Below are 27,947 nucleotides of genomic sequence, written 5' to 3' on the forward strand. Positions count from 1 at the left end.
TACCAATGCCATTCTTCCCAGAACTAGGTAAAAAAAAACCAAAATAGTACTTAAAATTCATTTGAAAAAAATAAAAGACCCAAATAGCTAAAGCAATTCTAAGCCAAAAAAAGCAATGCTGGAGCCAGGTGTGGTTGCCCATGCCTGTAATCCCAGAGGCTCTGGAGGCTGAGACAGGAGGATCTCAAGTTCAAAGCCAGCCTCAGCAACCACAAAGCACTAAGCAACTCAGTGAGACCCTATCTCTAAATAAAATACAAAATGGGGTTGGGGATGTGGTTCAGTAATCAAGTGCCCTTGAGTTCAATCCTCGGTACCAAAAAAAAAAATTAAATAAATAAAAGCAATAATGCTGCAGCATCACAATACTTGACTTCAAATTATACTGCAGGAGTATAGAAACAAAAACTGTAAAACTGCATGGTACTGGCATAAAAAAGATACATAGACCAATGAAAACAGAACAGAAGACACAGAGACAACCCAAAATCTACAGTCAGTCATCTGATCCTTGGAAAGGTGCCAAAAATATATAAACAATGGTGCTGGTAAAACTGGATATCCATATATAGAAGAATGAGACTAGATCCTTATCTCTCATCCTACATAAAAGTCAACCTAAAATGGAATAAAGACCTAAGAATTAGATCAGAAACTATTAAAACCCTAGAAAAAAACATAGGGTTCACACTCCAATGTTGAGGTACAGGCAACAACTTTCTCAATAGGATCCCTAAAGCTCAGGAAATAACATCAAGAATCAATAAATGAGATGGCATCAAATTAAAAGATTCTGCACAGCAAAGGAAACAATTAACAATGCGAAGAGAGAACCTACAGAATCAGAAAAAATCCTTACTAGCTACTTTTCTAACAGAGGGTTAATATCTCAAAGAACTCAAAAAAAACTTAACCACACACACACACACACACACACACACACACACACAAAACCCTAATTAACCCAATTAGTAAGTGAGCAAATGAATTAAAGACATTTCTCAAAAGAACACAAATAGCCAACAAATATATGAAAAATGTTCAACGCCTTTAGCAATCAAAACTACACTAAAGCCAGACAGGTGGTATATGCCTGTAATTCCAGCAACTTGGGAGGCTGAGGCAAGAAGATTGCAAGTTCGAGGCCAGCCACAGCAACTTAGCCAGGCCAAGCAACATAGCACCACCCTGTTTCAAAATAAAAAATAAAAAGGGCTAAGGAAGAGGCTTAGTGGTTAAGTGCCCCTGAGTTCAATTCCCAGTACCAAAATCAAAACAAAACAATACTAAGATTTCATTTCATTCCAGTTAGAACGGCAGTCATCAAGAAAATAAACAATAATAAATGCTAGAGAAGATGTGGAGAAAAAGGAACACTTTTACACTGTTAGTAGGATTACAAATTAGTATAATCACTCTGGAAATCAGTATAGTGGTTCCTTAAAAGAGTAGGAATGGAACAGCAGTATGACCCAACTATACCACTCTTTGGTATTTATCCTAAAGAATTAAAGTTGGTATACTATTGTAATATATGCAAATACATGTTTATAGCAGCACAGTTCACAATAGCCAAACTACAGAACCAGCTTAGGGGTCCATCAATGGATGAATGGAAAAGACAATGTGATTATATATTATATATACTGTATGTGTATGATACATATATAATTATACATATATATACACAATATAACAATATAATTTAGCCAATATCATTCCCCAATATTTTCCCTTTCCTTCACCTCCTCCCACCCTCTGGTCCCTTTCCTCTGCTCTACTGATCTCCCTTCAATTTTTTTGAGATCACACACACACACATTCACACACTTACACACGTTTCATTTCCTTTTTCCTCCCTAATTTCCACATATGAGAGAAAACAAGACCCTTGATTTTCTGAGTTTGGCTTATTTCGCTTAATATAGTATTCTTAAGTTCCATCCATTTTTCTACAAATGACATAATTTCATTCTTTATAGCTAAATAAAACTCCATTGTGTGTGTATGCATATGTATGTATAAGTGTGTGTGATTATACATTATATATTATATATTATATGTGTATAATATATATATTTTGAAAAAAAGAAATATTTGCCTAACTCAAGGTCACAAAAATTTTCTCCCAAGTTTTCTTCTCTAAATTTTATAATTTTAGGTTTTACTTTCTTTAACCTGGAACCTTTTCACAATCTTTGTTTTTATGATATGATGCTTTAATAGACTGCTTCTCATTATGGATTTGTCATATGTTTTCTTGTTATCAGATTCAGTTACATATTCTCAGCTGGAATATTACATAGGTGATAGTGTGTCCTCACAGAATCACATCTGGAGGCACATGAAGTCCACTTCACCTTCACTGGTGAGGTTAATTTTGATCAGCTGATGAAAGTAATGGCCTAAAAACCTATGTTTAAGTTTATTCCCATGGATTAGGTCATTAAACATATATCTACTTAATAGCAAGAGGCAGCACTGTGAACATAATAGTCAAGGGTTCTGTTTCTATGAAACAGAGCACATAGAGCAAGTTAATATCATAAATGTGACAAGTATAAGAAAAGGAGAAATTGTAAAGTGCTTTTGGTGAAAGATTGAATACTTTTGCCCCAAGATTAGGATTAAGGCAAGGGTATTTTCACCACTTCTATTCGACCTTAAACCCAAGGTCCTAACTGGTCCAGTAAGGGAAGTAAAAGAAATGAAAAAAAATAAAGCCATCTTTACTTATAGACTACATGATAATCTACATAAAATATTCTGAAGAATCCACAAAGATCAACTAGAACTGAAAAGTGAGCTTTAATAAGGTCATAGGACATGCTCAGTGGAGAAAAATCAATCATATACCTACATACAGAAATAAACATTTAGAAATTGAAAAATACACCATTTTCTATAGTATTAAAAAACATTAAACACTTGGGAAAATTAAATTATATGCAAAATTTATATTAAAGGTTCACAAATACAATTCTGAGAAAAAGTAAACAAAATCTCAATTAATGCAGAGGTATAGTGTGTTCATGGATTGAAAGACAAATATAAAGATGCCAATTCTTCCAAGTTGATCTAGAAAGTCAATACAATTCAAATCTCATCGAACTTCCTTGTAGAAAAGAAGCTGATTCTAAAGCTTATATAGAAACACAAAGGACCTAGAATATGAAAATGATTTTGAAAAAGAGGAACAAAGCTGGAGAACTCTTCACTACCTAGTTTCAAGACTTACTATAAAGTTTCACTAATCACGATGGTATGATATTGGAGTAAATACAGATAGAACAGTGACCAGAAACAGACTTAGATGTGCTTGATTTCTGACAAAAAAACAAAAAACAAAAAACAACTATGTAATTTCAGGAGGAAAGGATTATCTTTTTAAAAAATAAATAATGCAGTCACTATTGGACACCCATGTTTTTTTAAAAAAAGAACTTTATTCACACCATATACAAAAAAGTAACTCAATGTGAATTACATGTTTAAATATAAGAGCAAAAACTATAAAACTTTTAGGAGAAAAATCTTTGTGGCGATATTAGGTAAAGATTTCTTAGGACACATAAAGCATGAATATTAAGAGAAAAAATTAATGAACAGGACTTCATCAAAATCAAGAACTTATACTCTCTGAAAAGCATGTTCAGAGAAGGAAAAGCCAGAGACTTGGACAATATACTAGCAAATCACTTATTTGTAATGGACATGAATTCAAATATATGAATCTTACAGCTTACTTACCCCATAGCAAACTCATCTAAATTGTTTTTCCCATTAGTAGAGCTCCCTGATCCAATAACTTCTGAACTACTGTAGCATTATAAGGTGTACATAACCTGAAAAGTTAAGTGTTTTATCATAGGAGAGAAAACAATGAATATATAAGTCATATGCAGGAAATAAGATTTTAAACCACAATTAGCAATTAATATTGACATGGGTTAATTATTACTAGTTTAAAGAGTAGTTGTGCTTTCTTCTAAGAGTTATTTTCTTTTTCTGCTAACTGTACATGTTTTCCCAAAGACAGTCTATATACTATTTTTATAATTTAAAAACATATTTAATAGTAAGTAATACAACATATTGCATGACAGAGATATACCCAATTCACTGAAAGAAATTTCAAATCATTATTTTGCTTTGTACTTGTTTTCCTTCTGAGATATTATATCACATAAATTTTTATGTATTTCTTATTAGAAAGAGCCCTTTATTCTCAAATAAAATTTCTTCTACCTTTTGAAAAGCTCTAGTGTATATTCCAAAACAACTAATAATAGTCTATTAGAAGACCTTGAGGCATATTCCTTATAGAACATTATTTTTAGTGTGTAGTAGTCTGAATAAACTTTTTTCCTTTTCTTTTTCTTTCTAGGACCCGAATATCTTGATAAACATGTTTGCTTTTGACCTATTAAATTATAAAGAATAAAACTAAGCATCACTATTCTGTGTTACAGGAGATGGAGGAGTCAGGAAATAAAAAAATAACTGGTGAGGAGATGCTAATGAATTTTCACATCATCCATAAAAGGGGATAATGATAGCCCAGCTCACACTTACTCCCATATTTTCAATGAGCACGAGTTAGAGGTCACTTAGTGTGTTTGTGGTCAGTTGCTAAGTCTTCCCTAAATGGGATTTCTAAAACTTCTGAAGTAGCATTCATTCATAAACTGGCCTGCCTCTAAAAATAATTCTGCATTCTGAATGAGCAATAGTAAAGAGGTAATAGTTTTCCTAAGTATTTCCTTCAAAGATATAATTAGCCTGAGGTTATCTTGGTGCTTAGTATCTGAAAAATACCTATTTTAATAAAATTATTAATGTTCTCATCAGTTATTCTTTACCTTTTAACATATTTGATGCACATGTTGTCTCAATCCCAGATGTGCTAAAGTTGTCTTTTACTGCAATAGGAATTCCATCTAGATCCCCAAGCGACTGACCTGCATTAAAAAACCAACAGAGGCTTATGGGAGATGATAGTTCAAAATTTAAAGTTATTTATAATAACTACTAATTTTGGAAATAAAATTTCTTCAGAGATCAAATTTATGTTAGAAATTATTCCAGTTGAATATTACAAAGCATCACATACCTATCGACTTCACTTATTATACTTCTCTAAATAAGAGTAGGTTTTACATTTATAGCTTCACTTCCCAAATGGAGACTACTGCATTCAATTTAAACTCCTTCTCCGATGATAAGACAAATTAAGCAAAATTGGAAGTAATTTACCTTTCTTGTATCTTTTCTCTGATTCTTCAGCCTGCTTTAAGGCCACCTCTTCTGATACAGTAATATAAGCATTTAGAAACTTGGTCTTCTGGATAAGGGAGAGACATTTCCGACAGAGCTCTGTTGGTGTAATTTGGCCTTGCTTCAGTGCTGCAGAAACCTATACAAACAATTCAAAAACCGTTACTGAGTCTGTGGAAGTTTGACTATTATACTGAGGAGAAAACAAAGTGGCTAAACATAAAATTTTGAAGTTAGTCTTTGGTTCAAAAATCAAGAGAACCTATTAACCTTACACTTAAGAGAATGAATAAAGAATAATATGTCGATCAGCTTGAGTAGGAGCCTGGTGACATGGGATTCTTCTTAGCTGATTAATTTTTTGTTCCTAAGTTAGGCTTATACAAATGATGACAGTTTAAGTAAGTTATCCTGGAAAGAGTTGAGGCCCAGCCTAGGTAAAAACAGTTGAATGTCGTTAAAAAGAAAAGAAATTAGATGATTTAAGTGGTGTTGATCTTCATTAGGATCACTTTTAGAAACTCCAGATTTAAGAAAATCAGAAAGGGAATTGGAAAAAAGAAGTGAGAACAAGGATGCTAATTAGCTAGAATGTACCACGCATGAAGAGCATGAAATGTACAGTGTATAGTTTTCCTGGGTCAAAACTGCAGGTGTTGTATCTGAATATAAAATAAAGTCAACTTTAAAATTTTTTGTTAAAAAAAAAATCTTTGCCTGGCACTTCTTTTATCTCTAATGGTAACCGGGGTTTCCCTTGAGGCCACTGCTTCCATTTCCATGTATCATAGAGTCCGGTGTCCAGGAGGGCAGAACGCAGGCAGGTGTCCTCCTAGTTCCTCGATTCCTTTCTCTTCCCCTTTCTCTCAAAAATCCCAAGTCATGTGAAGTACACACCTTGGAGATTATATCACTCTCCCGCCTCTTCCTCCTTGGAGTTGCTTTCCTTCACGGACAATTTTAGCACCCAGCTCCCTGTCGTCTTCGTTACTATTGTAACTACTATCATTCTTGTTCAATTCCAACTTGAAGTCCTTTCTGTTCTCTGACCTCAGTTTGCACAAGCTTTCCTTTCCCTCACCCCAGTTACCCAGTTTGCTCATACTACAGCATGGTCCATATCTGCAAAATCTTCCAAACCTTAATTCTTGTCATTCCACACCTTTTGCCCCCTTAGCTCATTTATTTTACTACCCATGAAGCCAGCAAGTAGACAGTGACCTCAGTCCTACAATCATAAGGACATGGATCTTTCCAATAATCAGTGAGGTCAAAAGAAGACCCTCAGACTGCTCCAGATGAAAAACTCAGGCCCAGCTTAAGTCTTGATTTTAGTCTTGGGAGAGTGAGTGAAGAACTCAGCTACTCCACACCTGGATACCTGACCCACAAAACTGTTGGATAATAAGATTGTGTGATTTTAAATTGCAAAGTTCATACTCATTTGTTATGTATGCAGCAATAGAAAATAAATATATCACCTTAGAAAAATTGAGAAATCTTCCTTAGGAACCATTCTTAGAAAGTATAGAAAGTAGGATAAGGGGAAATTGTAAATACTTGGCAATATTGTCCTATAACAAACATATTTAATAATAGTTATTTAGCATTTAGATATAGGCATCATCCAAGATGCTTTGAATTTCATTTAATCTTTACATTCATACTGAGGGGTTGATATTATTTCTCCACCTTACAGATAAAGAACTGATTTCCTCCTGAGGTCACATAGCTAGAAAGAGGCAGAGCTGAGATTCAACCAAGGTCTGATCTTGTTTTCAAAGTCCATGCTCTTAAAGCACATAATACTTCTCTACACAAGGCATTAAGGCATATACTTCTCTAACAAAGTGGAGAACATTATTAGTTTTAGAAATAACATCAGAGGTTCACTTAGGAAAAGAACTGTCTTTTAAAAAGAATTGCTTTGATAAATACAGAAGTAGAGCTTTTCAGGGCTGAGTGTCTTGTGGATGGGCACTCAGTCTCTCTTTGACACTCTAGTCATGTTCTGTCTTCAGTGTCCCATGCAATTGCATGTCAAGCTCACCAGCAATGTGCACATTCCTAAATCCAGTAGTCAATACTCAATCCCCATTTGATAGCATTTCTTAGCAATACCAACATAAATCATAGTTTCCTCCTTGAAACACTTCTTCACTTGTGTTCTGGCACTTGCCAAACTGGTTTTCCTGCTTTCTCCCTGATCACTCCTTCAAGTTTTGTTTGTTTGTTTTTTTCTGTCAGCTGTACTTACTATTACTGACCCCTAAACACTGGAAAATTTTAAGTCTTCTTTTATTTTTATACTGAACTTCCAAAGTGACATAATCTAGCCACATAGCTTTAATTATCTTCTATATTTATATCCTCAATATTTATACCAATATTTATGTTTATACCAATTTATATCCTCATATCCAACCTTTTTCCTAGGTGAGCTCTAAATTTACCATCCACTTGCTTAATTAACATCTTATATATCTAGAAGGGATTTCAAAATTAACATCTCCCAAACAGATCTTTTTTCTTTTCTTCTGAGACAGGGGTCTTGCTAATTGCCCAGGCTAGTCTCAAACTTGTGATCCTCCTGCCTTAGCCTCCCAAGTATCTGGGATTACAGGCACGTGCTACCACACCCAGCTCTAAAATAGAACTCTGGAGAACCTCTTCCTTCCAAATATACTTCCTTTAAAAAGTCTTTTCAATCTTGATAAATGCCACCATTTCAGACAATTGCCAGGTTAAAAACCCCAAGTATTTTCCTTGATTCTTCTCTTTCCTCAAACTCCATATCCAACCCATCAGCAAACCCTAACTTAAAAAAAATACCCACTCACATTACTTCTACCATTGCCACCCTATTCATAATGCCATCATTTCTTGCCAATACAAGTTAACAGGTTTTCCTGCTTTCTCACTTGCTTTCCTATAGACAATAGTCTCTGAAATTTTAAAATTTTAAATCAGATCATATCCACAGACTCAAAACTTTCCAGAGACTTCCCATTGAACTTGGAATAAAACCTACATTCCCTACTATGGTCTCAAAGATTCTTCATGATCTGTCCCTTTTTTCTCTCCTCATTCACTTCTCTCCAGGAATGCTAGCCTTGGTGCATTCCTTGAATATGTCAGGCTTGCTCTTGCATTTTGGTGTTTGTATCTACTGTTTCTCCCGCCTCAATCATCATTTTCCCAGACTTTCCCAGTGCTCACCCTTCATATCTTTCAATGTCCCTATTTAAATATAAGCCAATCAGAGAAACCTTTCCTGACTAAACCATTAGCAACCCAACTAATGCCCAACTCCCCCTATAGCCTGCTTAATTTTTCTTCACAGTACTTATACATAAGTACCTGAAATTATGTAATTTACTATTTAAAAAATTTATTTAATGCCTGTTTTCTTACCAAAAAATATGTAAGTTTCACAAAAGCAGGAATTTCTGTCCAATGCTAACTCCAGTGCCTGGAACACAGAGGTACTCAATGAATGTTAGTTGAATGAATGAATAACTTGAGTTTAAAATTTAGATCCTATTCTGGTATAGGATCAATGATTAAATCTTCTAGTTAAAACCCTCAACGAGTCAACTAAATATAACATTAATTAAGCTTTCAGATTTGTATAGCCTGGTATCTGACTCCTAGAAACACTGGGATTATACCACAAAAGAAAGGTAAAATTGAGTCTCCTCCAGCTTCCTGAATGTATTTGGGTAAAATCTGCAAATAGGAATTTGACCTCCTATTTGGCATTTGACCTCCTTCTGGTACATCTTCCCAGTGCTCCTCTGTTGTCCTAAGCTTACATTACCTAAATTGCCTCAGATGTTCAGTTTTTAGCCCCTCATCCTAACTTCTTCCCCAACAAATTTTCTCCTTGTTCAATTGGTTGATTATTTCAACGAGAGTGTTATGAAGGAGGGAAATGTGATTTGGAACAGAGAAAGAACAAATTGTATAAACTTCCCGGACATCTGCACATATTTAAGAAAGAATGTATACTGAATTAATTAGTCACCAATTGGTAGAATTTGGGGCATCATTATGACAATGTGGAAAAAAATGAATGGACAGAAGATAATTTTGGGGCTGGGAAAATAACCAAATGTTTTGCATACGGTAGGAATTAATAAATAACCAAATGTTTTGCATACAGTAGGAACTAATAAATATTTGCTAAAGTAGTGATTAAGTGAAAGTGATTATGCCAAGATAACCTTTTAGTCTTCCCTTGTGTTTGTTCCCCTAAATGGTTCTTTTTTTTCCCATGAGGCAAAAGTCGTTTCTCACAATTACTCAACATCAGAAAGGATCGCACAAAAAAGAAGGGTAAAAGATAGAAAAAGGAAATAACATTTTTATAGATTAAATTTTATTTTTAAACAGGTTTTGGGTTTGTTTGTTTAAAGAACAAACTTGATTCTTTACTGGCAGCACTGTATGCCAGATGCAATTTAAAATGGTAAAATTATGATGTGTTTGGGGGAAGGAATATTTATTATTTAAAACTTGTGTATTTAAAAGTCTCATAATTGATAGCTTTCTACAAGGCTGTCAGCTAGCCCTTTCTTGTGGCAAATCTTTCCTCCCTCCCGGGGTCCCCACAAGAAAAGAGACTTCCTAGGTGGAGATACCAAAGGAAGACAGAAGACAGGATAGGTTCTCAACCTCAGAAATTACCTGGAGACCCCATTAAATTACATACTCTGGGCCTTTCCACCAGATCTGTCCTGTGGCAAACAGTCTAGTTCTAACAAGGGCCCTAAGAGACTGATAGCAGTGGTCTTCTGACAGTTCTAAAGGTAAGCTATCTGGGCCAGAAAATAAGCAGACCAGAATAAAAGTCATAACAGCAGGAATAAGAGAACAAATTCTAGTCATATTTACAAGATGGAGTTAATAAGGCTCGGTGATGTTGGATGTTAAAAATGAAGAAAAATCTCATAACCAATAGGATAAAGGCTATGCTAATTTAAAAAGACTATATTAAGAATTCAGAAAGAGCAGGATTTTTGTTTGTTTTGAAGATGGGAGCTGTAAAGGGGTGGTACTGTTACAACTTCGGTTAAAGTGAGTTTGCTGATTTTGGAAGAGATGTCCAGAAGGCTTCACAAATACAGTTTAGTGTTCAAAAATGATGTCCAGTATATGGAGACAGGGGTAGTGAATCATAGATATCTTGGTGGTAGCTGAAGCCTTGAGAATAATTTTCTAAAAATGAAAAGCCAACAATTATTCATTTGAATTTTGCAACCCACAAATTCGCCACATCCTTCAGCAACAACTGACGCAGTTGGGACATAAGTAATTAAAGTGGACCAGTAAAAATCATCCTCATCTGGCAAAGTCCATTCTGAGAGATCTTGGGTCTGGGCTTGACCCAAGTCTGAGCAAAACGTCTAATATAGAGAAGCCAATGGATGTACACTTCCACTCCACAGTTCTGCGGTGTAGACATCTCCCCTGCTGAGGGCCTCCCTCCAGAATGGGCAATGCAGGTACAGCCTAAGGCCCACAAAGTCTGAATACCCCACCCAATTCAAGGAAAGAAGGCATCTAGCAGGAACAAGATCCTTCATCGGGCCCCGGGACTCCTAGTCCACGGAGTCCGCGAATCTTTTCACCCTCCCGGGGTCTCCCCTAGGCCAGTTCCACTCACTTCTCGGAGTGTCCGGCCCAGCATGGTCTTTCGGCTCAGCCTGCCACCACAGGGGCCAGATGACAAGGAGAAACAAGAGGTCAACAGCCGCCACCAGTACTACTGGGCGCAGCCATCTTCGCTCGTCACGGAACTCTTCTACACCGCGCGCTTCGATTGGCCGAACTGCAACGCGGGGGGAAATGATCTTCGCGCACGATTGGCTGTCGCTGCACAGCCCCGCCCCCTCCGCGGCGAGGAGAGCCGGCAGGCGAGTGGAGCCCGGGCCAGGGTCGCGGCGGGACTCGGGCAGCGGTGGTTTTACTTGGCATCGGGATCCCCGGCAGTATCTGCTCGTCTCGGCAAGGGTTCCAGGACAGGATAGGAATCTAGGGAGGTTACACACCTGCTTGTTTGCTTTTTTTCTTTCTTTCTTTTTTGTTGCCTTTTAAAGGACTGTCGGGGTTTGGGGGAGGGAAAAGAATGGACAGAATATTGACTAGAACGTTACTGGAGCATTTCTGATGGGAAGAATACAATAGCAAGTCTATATATACTCTTCATTTCCTCCATTAGGTTAATTTCATTTCAGTTTTGAAATAGGTTAATGCGTTTGATTGAACCCAGGGGTGAAATTTGAACTACTCCAGGTGCGTTTTATTGGAGCACAACCACTGTTCCCGATGGAAGTTTTGAAGATTTGTGTACTGAGAAGAAATATATGTACTGCTGCCTGCTTCTGGAGAAGCAAACTGTACAAAAACTTTCAGTTAGAAAGATTAGTACTACCTCTCCAAGGAACACTGTCATGCCCGCTTGGGTGATAGATAAATATGGGAAGAATGAAGTGCTTCGCTTCACTCAGAACATGATGATGCCTATCATACACTACCCAAATGAAGTCATTATCAAAGTCCATGCTGCGAGTGTAAATCCTATAGATGTTAATATGAGAAGTAAGTTTGAAACGACTTTTTCATTACCTTTTTAAAAACCAGAATCTCATCAGGCGTGCAGTTTAAAGAGATCAGTTGTCATTTGACAACATTTGGGTTAACACAAAGAAGTCATTTAGGTTCTTATTAATACCCCTACAAATAGTTATTCCAAAAAGTTTGAAATCTCAATGGTAAGGTTATACTTTAATCTTTTACAAAAATACAAATTTGTTTCCATGCTTCCTTAAAATGTAAATTGGGACTTGAGAATTTTGTCTGCAGCAAACTTGCATGTGTACTCTCCTGGGAACTTTGTGGTAATCTGCGATATATCCCAGGCTTCAGAGGTGTGGTTATGTTTCCACATCAGTTCAAAATTTGCATTTTTGTAATAATTCCTGTCCTCTTTGCTCTTTCATTACGGTTTCCTTTATTGGCTCAATAGACAAAGCAAACAGAATATTGTATCCAGGATATGGATAACATTTTCCTCATTTGTACTATTATACTCTTCTTTCAACAGTTAAAATATACTTTCCTGTTTTCTCTTTTTAAAATCAAAATATTATCCTATTAATTTCTGCTGGGGTGGGGTTGACAAAGCTTGAAAAGCACTACATTCTTTTTTTCCTTTTTTTAAAATTGTGGGTCTAGGGATTGAACCCAGGGGCACTACCACTGAGCTATACACCCAGGAATTCACCTTCCCAACTTTTAAAATTTTTGAGACAGGGTTTTGCTAAATTGCTCAGGCTGAGTTAGATCTTGTAATCATTCTGCTTCAGCCTCCCTGGTGGCTGGGATTACAGGTGTCTACCACCTGGCACTATATTCCTACATGTATACATACTATATGATGACTATATTTATTAGAGTGCTGAAGGTTTGATTAGCATTTGTGAATTACTTTAACTTTGGAAAGTATTGACCAAAATGTCAATCTTGTTTATGAGAACTCATCTGTATCTTTTGAAGAAATTGAGAAACATCTTTTGGGATGATTAACCTTGGTGTTAATTACAGGGCATTAATTTCAGTGTTTTAAGTTAACAGCCAAATGCAGTTTAATTTAACCATGGACAGATGTTTCAAGGGACTTATGAGTAGACCTATAGTTACATTCAACATATTGCCTCATTAACAACTCTCATATATGACCTATGTGTGGTGAATTGAATTTCTTTGTTTCTATATACATATAATTACAGAATTAAGATTAATAATAGATAATCATTTTGTGGAATTTATAGAGCTGTGGAATTTGTGAAACTGTTGAGACTTTGACTTTACTTCCTTCTCGTACACTGAGAACTAGTATGATAGGTTAAAGGAGCAATTCTCAAATTTTTTTTAAGACTACTTTGCACTTAAAAATTACTGGACAATGTTATCTGTAGTTATAAATATTTACCTTATTACAAATTAGAACAAAATTTAAAATATTAACTTATTTTAAAGTACAATAACTTTACAAAATTAAGTCAGGAGAAAATATAAAATGATATAAAAATAATGACGGAGAGACAACTACATATGTAAAGCACTGAAACAGGTAGTAGTTGATAGAGGTTACAATAAAAAGTAACTATTTTCCAAAATAAGGCAAAAAGTTAGAAGAATAGCTTTGTTGTAAACTTCTGCATACTTCTTTGCTGTCTTGTTCAATAAGATAGCTGGATTTTCATACATACTTTTGTATTCAGCCTATCGAAGTATGTTATTTGAAGTAATGAAGCAAAAAACAGCCCACAAAGATAAATTGCTGGAAAAGAAAGAACCTCTTAGAGTCCTTGAAAAAGAGTGGGACAGGGGCTGGGGAGATAGCTCAGTCGGTAGAGTGCTTGCCTTGCAAGCACAAGGCCCTGAGTTCGATCCCCAGCACCCAAAAAAAAGACTGGGACATACCAAACTTGAACAAGTTCTGAATTAGGGAAATAAAGTCCAGATTCACTGGCATTAGGTCATTTTATTCCAATTTTGAATGCTGTTCTTTTTAACTTAGTGACTATATAGACTAGTGCTTTTTCCAATATCGGAACCACTAGCCAAATGTGACTGTCGAACAGTTGAAAGTGGCTAGTCTGAATTGAGAGTGCAATCAGTATAAAAGACGTAATAAGACAAAAGAGAATGTAAAATATCTTATTAAGAATTTTATATCAGGACTGGAGGTGTAGCTCAGTGATAGAGCAATTGCCTACCATATGTGAGGCCCTGGGTTCAATTCCCAGCACTTGTCCCCCAAACCCCGAAAGAATGGTGTATTGATTACATGTTAACCCAATAATATTTCGATATTTTGTGCAAAATATTCCCAACACTAATTTCTGTTGTTCTCTTTGCTTTTTGAATAGCCACTAGAAAATTTTAATTATGCACATAGCTTGCATTCTATTTCTATTGGACAGCATCTATCTAGACAATATGACGGAAGTAACTGTTACACATTTCTTTGGGTAAAGAAATTTGGCAAATGGCTTTGGAGGCTTAAAAGTATTTGTGGCTAGAAAGCTCTATTAAGAATGAATTGAAATGACTTTGTTGTGATTATCTCATTAAATTTACATTTGTGTTTTTGTTTTGAAGTAATAATTGCTGTGACTATTTGGGCATGTTGTTTTAGTTTATTCTTTATTCTTTTTACATTAGACTTGAAGGTAATTTCATTTTGCAAGATAAGCATGCACACTCTGTGTTGTATACATTTTTATTTCAGTAGAATGGCTGCATCTGGACCTTTCTTGGCTGCTGTTTAATAAAACACTGTAACACATTTTACTTTTATATAGTATTCTTGAGACATCTTAGTGTTTTATGACTTGACTGAGTTATATTATTTGCAAGTTATCCTCCTGCCCATGGATTCTTTTTGAGCAAGTGTTGTTGTTGTTGCAGAAGATATCTGAAATGGTAGCTTGGGGAAATAAAATAATGAGTAGATGATTGCAAACTTTCAGAAGCAGTTATTTCCCTTGATAAGAAAACAAGAGTCATGTCTGTTTTATTTTGAAAGATGAAGACTGGCTGTTTTTCTGAAGATGGCCACTGCAGTTAGACATAAAATAGTTAAGTCATAGCACTGGGTAAGGCAATGAATCGTTTTAAAATAGGAAAATAATACTACCAACAGGATTATATCAACAAAGTTTGGTTTTCTTTCCCAACAAAGTTTTAAAATGGCATTAAAGTCTTTGAAATTGGTGACAGATTTAGGACTTTTTAAAATTGGCCCATTTCTCTGAACAAGTCAAACCTTTGTCAGTGGAATGGAACTCTGAAGGGCCCCATTCATTTGTGTCATCAAGCAGGTTCTCCTACCAGCTAGCTGCATTCTGGATCTGGGGCTACTTTAGATAGTACCAGTGTGCTAGGGCTACTCAGCTGATATGTGGGCATATTAGGGTTACCAAGAAAATTCTAAAAACAACCTTGAACTGCTAGCTGTGTACCTCAAAGAGGACTGAAACCTTGCAACAGCTAAACTTTGACATGGCTAATTGCCTGCTTCTGTTGCTCAAACCACATAAGGGTTTCAGTGAGTAGTTGTTTGTGTTTTAGCAGTGGAAAAGAAATGTAAGACAGGAAGAGAGAAGCATGCAATTTTTATGTCACATGTGAAGGTTTTTTTTTTTCCCCCTTGATAACATGCAATTCTATCTAATTCTAATGTTAGTATAATGGCCAGCAGCTTAGATTTTTTTGGAACTATCCCAACTTTCAAACACTTTTCCATGTGTCTTGAGTTTTCATTAGGAAACCAGCTTCTTGCAAGCTATGTACCTGTCAAGGTCTGTCCCTGTATCTATCTTCCCTCCTGCTGTGATTAATTGTCATTGCTCCCAAGTCTAACTCTCCATTTGTGTTCTTCATACCATTCCCTCACTTGCTCTGGAGTTTCATTCCAGAATTGTCTCCTGCATCATGAGTGTTTCCCTTTCTACTGGATCATTCTCATTGGCATACAAATTTGCTATTATTTCTCCCCTTTTAAAAAGGAAAGAAAAAAAAAAAAAAAGGACACTGAAAAATCCTCTCTCTGTTGCCCTGTCCAGCCGCTGCTCCATCTGCCTGTTCCCCTTTGTAACACAACTGTTTGAAAGAGTTGATTCTTCTCACAGTTTCTAATTCCTTGCTTGCCGCTCTCTCATGCATACATTGTCACAGGAACTGCTTTTACTAAGGTCACCAAGGTCTCTATGTTGTTGGACAAAGTCTTGTTAAAGCCTCTAGCAGCTTCTGACCTTATTTGAAAACCTATCTCTTCCCTGTCAGTAGCATTTGGCATCTTGAAAGAACCTTCTTCCCTTGGCTTTCAGGGCATCTCCTACTTTACCAGCCAAGTCTTCTCCTTTGCTGGATGCTTCCCATCTTGAGATGTAATATTGCCCCCATCCCTAACCCCTGGCAGAGAGTGGGTGAGGGGCAAGGGGAGACTTGGAGAGGGTTGGTGATTCTACAGAATGTTGAGTGGCAGGGAGAGGTATGTGACACTGGGGAGTTAGACAGGGTGCCTGTCTCGAAGAACCGAATATGTAACAGGCATGTTCTCAGAAACATTCAGGCAGAAGGAAGAGTAACACGATAGTTTTGTGTCTTAGAAAAGGCATTTTATAGATTGAAGCTGTGTAATGAACTACTTGGGATTATTGCAGATAGAGTAACCAGTTTATTTGAACCAAAGATTTGCAGCTTTATTCATTTGATATTTATGTAAATATTCTTAGAAATAAAGTAACTGACCTGATTAAACATATCAGAATAGATGCAGCTTAGAGTCTCTCTTCCATTTTAGGAATCTTTATACTTACTCCAAAATTGTTTTTTTAGAAAGGTATTTTAGGAGATAGGGACTATCCCTTATAGACCAGTGTCAGAATCAAGTACTTTGTAGCCATGCCTTGTTTGTTTGCTAACAATTTTTTACTATACTAGTATCTTCTGTTTATTAACTTTTTTAAACTTTAAAAAAATTATTGTAGATGGACACAATACCTTTATTTTATTTAGTTATGTGGTGCTGAGGATTGTGCTCCACACATGTGAGGCAAGCGCCCTATCCCTGAGCCACACCCCCAACCCTGTTTATTAACTTTTGACAGCATTAACATTCATCTTCTTCACCAGACTTGGCACCAAGCATCTTTATTGTTTATAAAGTTCATGAATGAATAAATTAATAAAGATACTACCTTCAAAGAGCAAAATGTATAAGACTGCTAAAAATACTGAAGATAGTTTCAAAACTTGAGTTTCAAAGAGATTTCGAGTAATGGTGACTTTAGTTTAATAAGTGATCATGACTTTCCAACTGATTTTCTTTGAATGGAACAGCACTCATTGTTTTTATACTTTTCCATAATGATGTAGAATATTATACAGTTTTTGTTTTGAATCTTTATTTTGAGATTAACAGTTTACCTGGGCTGTAATCTTATATTAGTATTAAAATCATTCTGTCCTTACTTTTGGAGCTAGATAAACTGTTTTTTTGTAGGTGGTTATGGAGCAACAGCTTTAAATATGAAGCGTGATCCTTTACATATTAAAACCAAAGGAGATGAATTTCCTCTGACTCTGGGCCGGGATGTCTCTGGTGTGGTGATGGAGTGTGGGCTTGATGTGAAGTATTTCAAGCCTGGAGATGAGGTACGTTAATCCTTTAATTCCTTATTTCTTATTCCTTTTCTAAATATGCATATTTCATTTTACCTTTTTTGGAAGTATATCCTGTTACCATTGACCATTTTTCTTCTCTTTGATAAATATACTGACCTTTGGCTGTAGCCCTCATTTCCCTGGTTCAGTTACATTTTTTTTTCAAGTAATTAAAAAATAGCTTGACTATACTTGAGTTTCTAAGTTTAGTGCTTAAGAATCAAAAGACTTGAAAACACATAAGATTGGGACTATTTTTCTTGAAAGAACCTTGAAATGACAATTATTACCTCCTGGATTCAATGGTTTTAAAATAACTAAAATTTGGTGTGATTTGTCATCTGTCACTTGGAACATTTGTGCCAAGAAATTGTTGTGAGCTTGTAATAATAGCTAGCAATGTTCTGATTACTTTTTTTTTTTTTTTTTTTTTGGTGCTGAGGATTGAACCCAGGGCCTTGTGCTTACAAGGCAAGCACTCTACCAACTGAGCTATCTCCCCAGCCCCCTGATTACTTTTTAAATGACAACTAATCCCTGTGAGATAGGTACAGGTAGGCTCAGTGTGTAGACAAGGAAGTCAAACTGTTTAAAAAAGTCCCACACCTAGTAAGATTAGGTTCAGGGTTCAAACCCCAAAGACTGTGGTCTCTCTAGAACTCTTAGTAGTCAGTACTGCGGGATACACTGGCGTCTGCTTCCAGTGTGGTTTGACTTATTTCATAATCATACTAAGTAATTTACCACATGAAAATACCTCTTTTGCTTAGAGCTATCTCAAAGGGCAAATAGGTATCAGGGAACACCTTCATGCAAAACTTGGATCAGAACACAGGCCTGTTTCCTTTGAAGCTGTTTCTGTGTGTGTTTCAGGTCTGGGCCGCAGTTCCCCCTTGGAAACAAGGCACTTTCTCAGAATTTGTTGTCGTCAGTGGGAATGAGGTAACTCACCATCTCTGCTGAAGTGCCATTAGGAAGTATAAACAAAGACTGACAAATATCTCTGCAATAATTGGTTGTTTTTCAGATTAGGTTCATGTTTTATGGGCAATTTCGAGAAAGCTAAAATAAACAATAGGAATTTTTGAAAAATTAAAAAGTTCTTGGCCTCATTTAATAGCACTGCTTGCTAGAGCAGTTAGCTTTGCCTCATGGAACAGGGATTTAGATGAGATCTAGAACCCGGCTGTGTTTCTTGGTTCCTCCCAGTATTAACAGACCCAGAGGGAATATGGATTAATCATAAACAGAGGCATGGGAATGTCAAGCTGTTTTGAATAACTTTAAAAACAAGAGTCTAATCACATATAATCAGGAGACCTGACAATTTGAATAGAGAGAAAGGGGTTAATGTTGAGGAAATTGGCTACAGAAGGGAGACAGGAAGGGGAAAGGGGGTGTTATTGAGATTGGAAAAAGCCTAGAAAGATTACTTTTCAGAAAATGGGAGTATCAGAAGCAGCTAGTTGTAAACATAAATTAGAATATGTGTATGAGGGTTCAAGGTTTATTTGGGATTATATCTGGTATAGACAGGACTACTGGGATTATTGCTTGTGGTCTTTTTACAAACAGTGAAATAGCTGTATCTAATAATGTAGCCTATAAAACATTACTGAACCTCTGTGAGGCAGCTAGACAACCATTTGGAGAATATTCTTTAGTGATAATCTTGGGATAAGATGTTTAATAAACACTGAATCTGTAAGACTTTTCCACCTTTACCTCTGAAAATAGTTGGATTTCTGTGAAAGTCAGTGTGCTTAATTGTGTTCATAGGTATGCAATTTCTGCTTATTTTTTACTATTGTCTTCAAATCTAGGTCTCTCACAAGCCCAAATCACTCACTCATACTCAAGCTGCCTCTTTGCCATATGTGGCTCTCACAGCCTGGTCTGCCATAAACAAGGTTGGCGGCCTGAATAACAAGAACTGTACAGGAAAACGGTAAGTTTCTCAACAGTGGCATCTAAACCTCCCTTCTTTTCTTCTGTTCTTTGTAGTAAATCTGTCAGAAGAATTATTTACATGACCAGAGTGATGCTAACATTTGAAACAATTTCCAAAGAATTCGGTGTTGGCTTGCACTTTTTAAACCTCATTTTGTTGATTCTGTTATAAAATTTCCAGTCAGGAATTTTAAAACTGAGCTATAGAGATGTGCTTTAGGAGTCTGAACATTCTAAAATAATGCAGATTTTGTATGTGAACCTTTGGGATGGAGAGCCATAGCTTTTATCAGATTCCTAAAAAGGTTAAGAATTACCCCATTGCTGGCAGTGATGGCACACACCTGTAAACCCAGAGACTGAGGCTGAGGCAGGAGGATTGCAAATTTGAGTCCTGCCTCAGCAACTTAGCAAGACCCTTTCATAAAATTAAAAATAAATAAATAATAAAATAAAAAGGATGGGGGATGCAGCTCAGTCATACAATTTCCCTGAGTTCAAGCCCTCATGCCCCCCCCCAAAAAACAACAAAATCAAAAAAAAAAAAAAAAAAAGAAAGAAAGAAAAGAAAAAAAGAATTACCCCATATGCATTCTAGAGAATGATGTCAAGATAGAGGTGATTTTTTTTCCCTACATCTACCATTTGTGTATTTCTATGAAAATCGGATATGAAGGGACAAAACACTATTGGATATTCTTGAATGTATGCCTGTTTAAGTTAGCAACAATGCAGGGACTAGAAATGTCTGAGTTGCCCCTACTCTTTGTGGTTTCACCTTCTGTCGTTTCATTTACCAAGATCTGAAAGGGTGAGTATAGGAGAGAGAAAGAAATGAGAGACAACATTCATACAACTTTTATCATCATGTATTTTTTCTTCTTCTTATAAGTTATTATTAATTTCTTATTGTGCTCAATCTATAAACTAAATTTTATCAAAGGTATGTATGTATAGAAAGAAAGTAGTGCATGTAGTGTTCATTACTAGCTGTGATACTGGTCTTGAAGATCAGGAATGGATCCTTATTTCCCACTGTTGAAGATTAAACATCCCAGAATGCAGAGGCAAGCATAGAAAGCAAGTTTTATTTAAGAAAGTGATAACGACAGGCTTCTCCAAAGAGAAGGGGCCCCAGAGATAGGTGCCTTTGGGAAGAGATGGTCTTGTCTCTCTTGTAGATCTCAGAACCCCCGCTTTTAATCACTGCCTTCTCTTTCTTCTCTATGTTCGTGCCTAAGGGCAGGAAGGAGCAGGAGCACAGGGGTTAATCATTAGCAACCCATTGTGCTGGGGATTGTAATCCTAGAGGTTAACTGTTAGCAATTTTGTCTTTTCTTTGATAACCTGCCTTCTTCTTCTCCACCCGCACTGATCATTCATTTCCTACTTTGACTACTTGACCTTTGCCCCTGTCTCAGCTGGAGATTTAAGCATCCCTGGGATAAGCAGGAGATATATTATATTTGAGTTCATTTAGTTTGAGTTCATATCAATTCCCACTTTCTAGCTGGGTGACATACTCAATTGATTTTTTTTTTTATGAGTTTTGTTTTGAAGATTAAATGAGATCACAGACAAAGCTGGTGGCACAGATTGTAAGAGGCATTCAATAAACCAGGTGAGTGGTGCACACCTGTAATCTCAGGGACTAAGGTGGCTGAGGCAGGAGGATCACAAGGATCACAAGTTCAAGGCCAGCATCAGCAACTTAGCAAAGCCCTAAAGCAAACTAGTGAGACTGTCTCAAAATAAAAGGTGAGGGGGGTTGTAAAGCACCCCTGAGTTCAATCCCCTATACCAAAAAAAAAAGGTGGCTCTGAATAAATGGTGGCTACTATTATTATCAAGGAGATTATAATGTTCTTTGTATTTTAGAAAGTTGATATCATAGAGAAAACCAATGAGTGTTTTTTGGTGAGAAAATGAGGTACTAAGAACCATTTAATGATTGTAAGAAAAGAAAGAGCTATAGGTCAAATTATAAATTAAAATAATGTACTTTTTGTTACTAAGGCTTATGCAAATAAGATAACGAAAGTGTGTCATTCTATATTCCTATTGTTGTGAAATATTGAACTTTACATTTAATGTGTTGAATGATAGAACATTAAATTTAAAGAAAGTTTAAGCTGTATTCCTGAAAACATTGTGAGGTTATTCATCTAATGAGATGCTACCCATTAATCTTAAAATTCAAGGTAAATACTTATTCTAAAGGTCAACCTTGCTTATTTTTTAAACTTTTGTGGCCTTTTTTTGAAATTACTGTTTTGGTCAAACGCTTTGTTCAAATTAAATTCATTTCACCAGAATTTTTTCTAATGGTCCTTCTTAGTTAATAACCTTGCAAAAATTTCATTCCAGAGTTTTAGATCTTTATTATTATTGTAGGCTTAGCAAACAACATTGGTGTTTTTTTCTTTGATTCCCCTCCTTCCACATAAAACAGTAGATTTTCTATGCCTGCATGATTGTACACATACTGTTAGAGAATGCTTGTTTCTTTTGCTGGTTCAGGGTTGTCTGGGCATACTTTTGGTACGCTGTAAAAAACAATTTGGAGACAAAGATCTAGCTGTTTTTCCTTGGATACATAGGTGTGAACTCTCAATTTATTGCTGGCTTTGTGGATAATTCTTTAGTATACTGTTATTGTCTGTTTAAGCAATAATGATCTGACACTGAGAAATTGGAACCCTGGGTCCTACTCTTCATTCTGCCATTAGCTAACCAGGTGACAACATGCTGCTCCTGTTCTCTTTGCAGTTTCCTTTCAGTTACTGAGTGTAGGATACTAGCTTTGGGCAGTAGATAATTTTATGTCTTACTAGGCCATTTTTTATATACATATTTATATGTTTTATATACATATACATATATATATATATATATATATATGTTTGTTGATTTAGCCACTTGCAAGCCAAACTAGAATGAAATCCATTGTAAAGCACCTCAATAATTCATACCATGGACTTCTGCATTCTCATCTGCATAGTGACCTGTAGGATGCCTACGTCATGAGCCATAGTGAGAGCTGGGTGTCATAGTTTCTTTAGGCTGCTACAACAACAGAACATAAACTGATGGCTTATAAACAACGGGAATTTATTTCTCACAGTAGTTCTGGAGGCTAGAAAGTCAAAGATCAAGACACTTACGGATTCATTCTGGTGAGGTTCAACTTTCTATTTCATAGACAGTACCTTCTTGTCCTCACATGCTAGAAGGGGCCAGAATCTCTTTGAGATCTCTTTTATAAGGGCACTAGCCCCATTCTTGAAGGCTTTTCCTGTATATGACATAATCATCTCCTATCATCACTTGGGGATTAGGATTTCAGTACCTGAATTTTGCAGGACAGAAACATTACGACCATTTAAACCATAGCTCTGTACTTGGTGCTCCCAGAAATGTCAGTTTATTGAAGTCACTACCCATGGGTTATAATAATGGCCTGTCTCCAGTTGCTTATGAGAATCTCAAGCAATGTGAGTACTTTAAAATGTTAAAAATACATGTGTGTTGAGGTGGTCACTAGGGATGGATCCCTGGACCTCTTACATGCTAGGCAAGTGTTCTAACTAGCTTTTTTGTGCTGTGATGAAAAGACTTGACAAGAACAACAACAGAGGAGGAAAAGTTTATTTTGGCTCATGGTTTTAGAGGTTCAGTTCATGGTCAGCCAATTCGATAGCTCTGGGCTCAAAATGAGGCAAACTGTCGTGATGGAAGGGCATGGCAGAGGAAAGCAGTTCATGACACGACAGCCAAGAAACAGAGAGAGCTTTGTTCACAAGGGACAAACTATAAACCCCAAAGGTATACCCCAAGGACCTACTTCTTCTACCACACCCTGTGTGCCTGCAGTTACCACCTTTATTCCACATCAGTGGAGTAATGCACTGATCAGGTTACACCTCTCAAAATCTAATCTTTTCAGCTCTGAAAATTCTTGCATTGTCTTACACATGAGCTTTTGGGGGCACCTCATATCTAAACTATTACAAGTTATATCCCCACTAAAAATAGTCTTAATGAAGAAATTATATAATGGGATTTTATAATATGAAAAACTCATAGGTTCTAAAGTCCAAAGTGGATTTTTTTTTTCAATTTGATTATTCATTGTGATTGATGGAGCACATTTTGATTTCTCTGTACCGTTCCAATTTTTAGTATATGTGCTGCTAAAGTGAGCACACATTTTGACTTCTCTAAGCAATAATTGTTCTTTTTCTGTTAGCTATTAGCATTAAGGCTTGCTTTAGTTTGCACAAAGCAGGTCAGTGTTTGTCATCAAGGTCTAACGGTGTAGTTTTTTTTCTAACCACTTAAGGGGGAAAAAAAGCAAAATTAACAGTAACGAAAACACCCATTAGTACCTTGAAAGATTTTATAGGATTTCTTTGTTACTAACAACTTTTTTGAAATTTAGACAAAGCTTTCTAAGGATTCAGTGGTATTTACCTTTTCCTTCTTTGTTGTCTAATTGTATTTCACAACTGAGCCTCAGTGAACCAAGGGGATGATTCAGTCTTGATGTTACATGCTGTTATCAACTTTGGCCACACTTGGGCATTACTAGAAATGTCAAGTGAAAGTATTCCCTTTCTATCAGCCCATCCACGGTTTCCTTATGGTTTATTTATAGAAACACATATACAATTAGGGCTCTCAAGATGAACAGAGGGCAGGTGATGGACCTCAGTAGCAGAGTGCTTGCCTAGCATATGCAAGGCCCTGAGCAGGGTGAGGAAATTAATAGAAAAAAAAATTTTTTAAGTTGTTATATCTGATATTTTTTAATATGGTACAATCTTATGGTTTCATTTATTGATAATGTCCTGGGACTTGAATATTTCACGCTTTTCCTGAGAAAGTTGTGTACACTTGAAAATATAGTAAAGTTAGGCACACTTTTCAGTTTTTCTTTCTTTCTTTCTTTTTTTTTTTGGTACTGAGAATTGAACCCAGGGGCACTTTGCCACTGAGCTACATGAGCTACACCTTCAACCCTTTTTTAAATTTTTTATTTTGAGTTAAGTTGCCCAAGCTGATCTTGAACTTGAAAACCTCCTTCCTCAGCCTCCTGAGTCAAGTTGCCAGAATTAAAGGTGTAGGCTACTATGCCCAGCTTGAATTTCTTTTTTGAGATTAGGGTCTATTTCAGTGAAATTTTGTCAGATAAGTATAAATTAGGTGTCTGATTAATTTTGTTTATAGAATTAGACTTTACTCCCCAGCAATAGCTTATATTGAAGTTAAAATGATTACCTGGTAATCCTAACAGCTTCCTTCTTTCAGATGCCTTCTCTTGCCTGTTTTTCACCTCCCCACTCTGCTCCTGCCTCCACTGTGGGCTTTGTGTTTTTTTCATCTCCACCTGACCGCATTGTGAAGAGAAGAGCAGGGGTGGAGTCTTTGGCCTGGTAGTGTGATACAAATGAATCTTCCTGAATCCTGCTCTGTGTTCCAGGAAACCTCCTGGAGGAATAGTAGAACCCTCCCTGCTGAACTTTTACTTTTTTTTTTTTTTTTTTTTAAGAGGTTAGAAGCCATTTGCTCTTCAGTTCCTTGTAATCTAGCTTCCAGCCTTGCCATTCAAGGGCAGCAGTTCCCATGGGTTCATTAAGTGGCCAAATCCAGTGATGCTTAGCAGTTTTTATTTCAATTGATTCCTCTGAAGTATCAGGCACTGTTGGCAACTTCCTTAATACTCACTTTTTCTGTGGTTTTAAGACACTAGACTCCTTTACTTTCCTTCTTGCCTTTTTGACCATTTCTTGTCGTTTGTTTTTTTTTAAAGGCCTCCCTTCTTCCAGCCCTTTAAATGTGTTTTCCCTGTGTTCTCCATCATTCCTCTCTGTCTCCCAAGGTTGTCTCTTCTACTCCCAGCTTCTGTTTAGAGTTGGGTAACTTGCAGATCTTTATATCTAACTCTAACCTCTCCACTAAGTTCCAGTTAGATGTTCCATTTGAACGTCAAAATCAGCTTGTGGAAAACAGAACCTAAGTACCACCCCAACTCTTCCTCTATATTCCTAATGTCATTTAAGTGTTATTTACCTTAAACCTGATATTAAGGCAACTGAAACCTGATATTGTTCCTAAACACCACTCCCTCTTCTTCTCTGCACAACTTATTATTGTTCGTCTAATGTAAAATTTAGGTTTGTTGTCAACTTTGGAACAGCGACTTCCAGGTTTCTCTTACATATGAATTGTAAGATTTCAAGGCATTTTGAATTTTCTTACATAGCAAATAAGCCAAAAAATACTATCGGATTTTACTTAAGAACCCCTACTAACTAGTTCATTGTTATGTCTTTCATATGGTGTTTTAGAACTTTTTAAGTGTTCTAATTAGAAACATTTTTTACAGACTGGCTTCTGGTTCTATACATCTCAACCTTGTTTAATTTAATCTTGTTTGTTCTTCTTCACTATCACATAATCCAGTGCTAAATGCAGTAATACTTGGTCTCCTTGTATTGGTGCATTATAGTTGTACATAGTGGTGGGATTTGTTGTTACATATTTGTACATGCACACAATATAATAATATAATTTGGCCAACTTGGTCTTATCTTAATAAAATGTTCAGAGGCTTAGGTAAGTTGATTTTGTGAGAAGTAGGAACTATTCTTAGAAGGCATTCTAAAACCAGGACTGCTAGCAATAACTTAACTCTTTGCAAAAAGTGACTGTGAACCTTAACAATGTTTCCCTCTAAACCCCAAACAAATGTACTATAGTCCCTCTTTATCCATGAGGGGGTACATTCCAGGACCCCCTGTTGATGCCTGAAATCACAGACAATATTGAATCCTATATATACTGTGTCTTTTCTCATACATATATACCTCTGATAAAGTTTAATTTATAGACTAGGCACAGTTCAAGATTAATAGCAATACTAATAATAGAATAACCATAAAATATACCTTAATAAGAGTTACTTAAAACAAATGAATTATTTATTTCTGTAATTTTGTGTTTAATATTTCTGGACCACAGTTGACTTGGGTGACTGAAACTGCGTGAATAGGAGAGGACTACTGTATCTCTAAATCAGCTTCCCCTTAGTCAAATCTAGTATGACCTGACAAGAGGGCAAGTATGTAGGAGTAGAAAGAGAGCCACCATAACCAATTGTGAGGGGTTTATCTTTCTTTTGCAAAGTTTACAAAGAATACAAAGTTTACAAAAGAATATATCCTTGAAAATATATTGCTAGGGTTCCTCCCAGGACCAAGGCCTGAAGCTGTAGCTTCATTGGATTCATGATCAGTCCTCTGATCAGACTACTTTTCTTTCTGATCTATCGTACTATCACTCATCAAATGAATTCCTTCCCTCCAGCTACTTCTGTGTAAGATTGAAGAAACTACAGATTTGGGGACGGTCTTGCTACCTTCTTCCTTTGGGAAGATAAATTTCAGTACCTTGAAATTCTAAATACATCTGAGATAATAGAGGTGTTTTTATCTTGGTTCATTATGGGTTAGCTAAACCTTTAGAAACAACTTCCCTGGCTACCTTGCCAAAATGTATGAGTAGCTTTGTTTTCATGGGAAATGTGTTAAATTTCCAAACATCCTATTCACAAATGAACTATCCTGTAAATTGGGGAGTTGTCAACATGAATTACAGAGGCTTAGAAGAAGAGGTCACACAAATCCAAGCTGTCTTGGTCACATTTGGTTGATTTGTTTTATAGCTCTGTAAAACAAATTATGCTAAGACTCTTTTACTCATTTTTCCCCCCAGATTTAAAAGCTGAGAAATGAGATGTATTTTCAGCACCATCCTTATTTCTTCAAGATCATTTGTTTCTACTAATGGAAGATTTAGCCGTATTTAAATCATCTTTTTTCTTAAACCATTAGGACAAAATAGATAGCACTCTAATCTTGTGATTTGTCTTTTTTCCCCTCCATAAATATGTGATCTAGGGAAAAGCATGAAGATCTTATGGTTTCTCTGTTAGAAAGATAGAAAAATGAAATATAAGCTTAAACTGGATTGAAAGCACCAGTTGTTTTTCATTGACTCTCAAAGTATACCTCTGTGGGCATCATGTCATTCTGAGGAATCTGGGGCCTAGGGCTTCCATTAGTGAAAGAGCTGAGACTAGAACCTGAATCACCAGAGAGCCGGCCCTGGCATTCAGAGATTTCTGAGCTCAAACCAGAATATGGAAATTTGAAAGGTGATTCCCTCCTGTTTCTTATGCTAGTCTGTGGTTTCATTATTTTTTTGTTTGTTTGTAAGGCAGTTGATGACCTGCCTCAAAAGATTGTAACACTGACAACTGATTGCAAAGGACTTAGGTCCCCAAATGCTAAATAAAAAGTGTCTCAGTCATGAAAAAGAAGCCAACACTGCTTTAGTACCTTAATGTTTGTTTAGGGAGAATTCAAAGATTAAATAGAAAGTGTCAGAGTAAGATGAAATTTAGGGTTTAATAATGC

General features: G+C 36.3%; 2 protein-coding genes across 2 annotated transcripts in view; one reads left to right on the top strand and one right to left on the bottom strand.

The window, feature by feature from the left end:
• Positions 1–11,078, bottom strand: part of Qrsl1 (glutaminyl-tRNA amidotransferase subunit QRSL1) — a 29,785-nt gene extending 18,707 nt beyond the window's left edge. The window contains 6 exon segments of the mRNA XM_053743424.1: positions 3,751–3,775; positions 3,778–3,837; positions 3,840–3,845; positions 4,863–4,961; positions 5,257–5,416; positions 10,946–11,078. Of these exon segments, the coding sequence (XP_053599399.1) occupies positions 3,751–3,775; positions 3,778–3,837; positions 3,840–3,845; positions 4,863–4,961; positions 5,257–5,416; positions 10,946–10,969 (374 nt within the window). The 5' untranslated portion in view covers positions 10,970–11,078.
• A 100-nt stretch (positions 11,079–11,178) lies between these two features.
• Rtn4ip1 (reticulon 4 interacting protein 1) overlaps positions 11,179–27,947 on the top strand; it is a 44,151-nt gene continuing 27,382 nt past the window's right edge. The window contains 5 exon segments of the mRNA XM_047557267.1: positions 11,179–11,674; positions 11,677–11,880; positions 17,357–17,508; positions 18,391–18,459; positions 19,341–19,465. Of these exon segments, the coding sequence (XP_047413223.1) occupies positions 11,608–11,674; positions 11,677–11,880; positions 17,357–17,508; positions 18,391–18,459; positions 19,341–19,465 (617 nt within the window). The 5' untranslated portion in view covers positions 11,179–11,607.

This window comes from Sciurus carolinensis, chromosome 7, assembly GCF_902686445.1.
Source record: "Sciurus carolinensis chromosome 7, mSciCar1.2, whole genome shotgun sequence".
Taxonomy (NCBI): domain Eukaryota; kingdom Metazoa; phylum Chordata; class Mammalia; order Rodentia; family Sciuridae; genus Sciurus; species Sciurus carolinensis.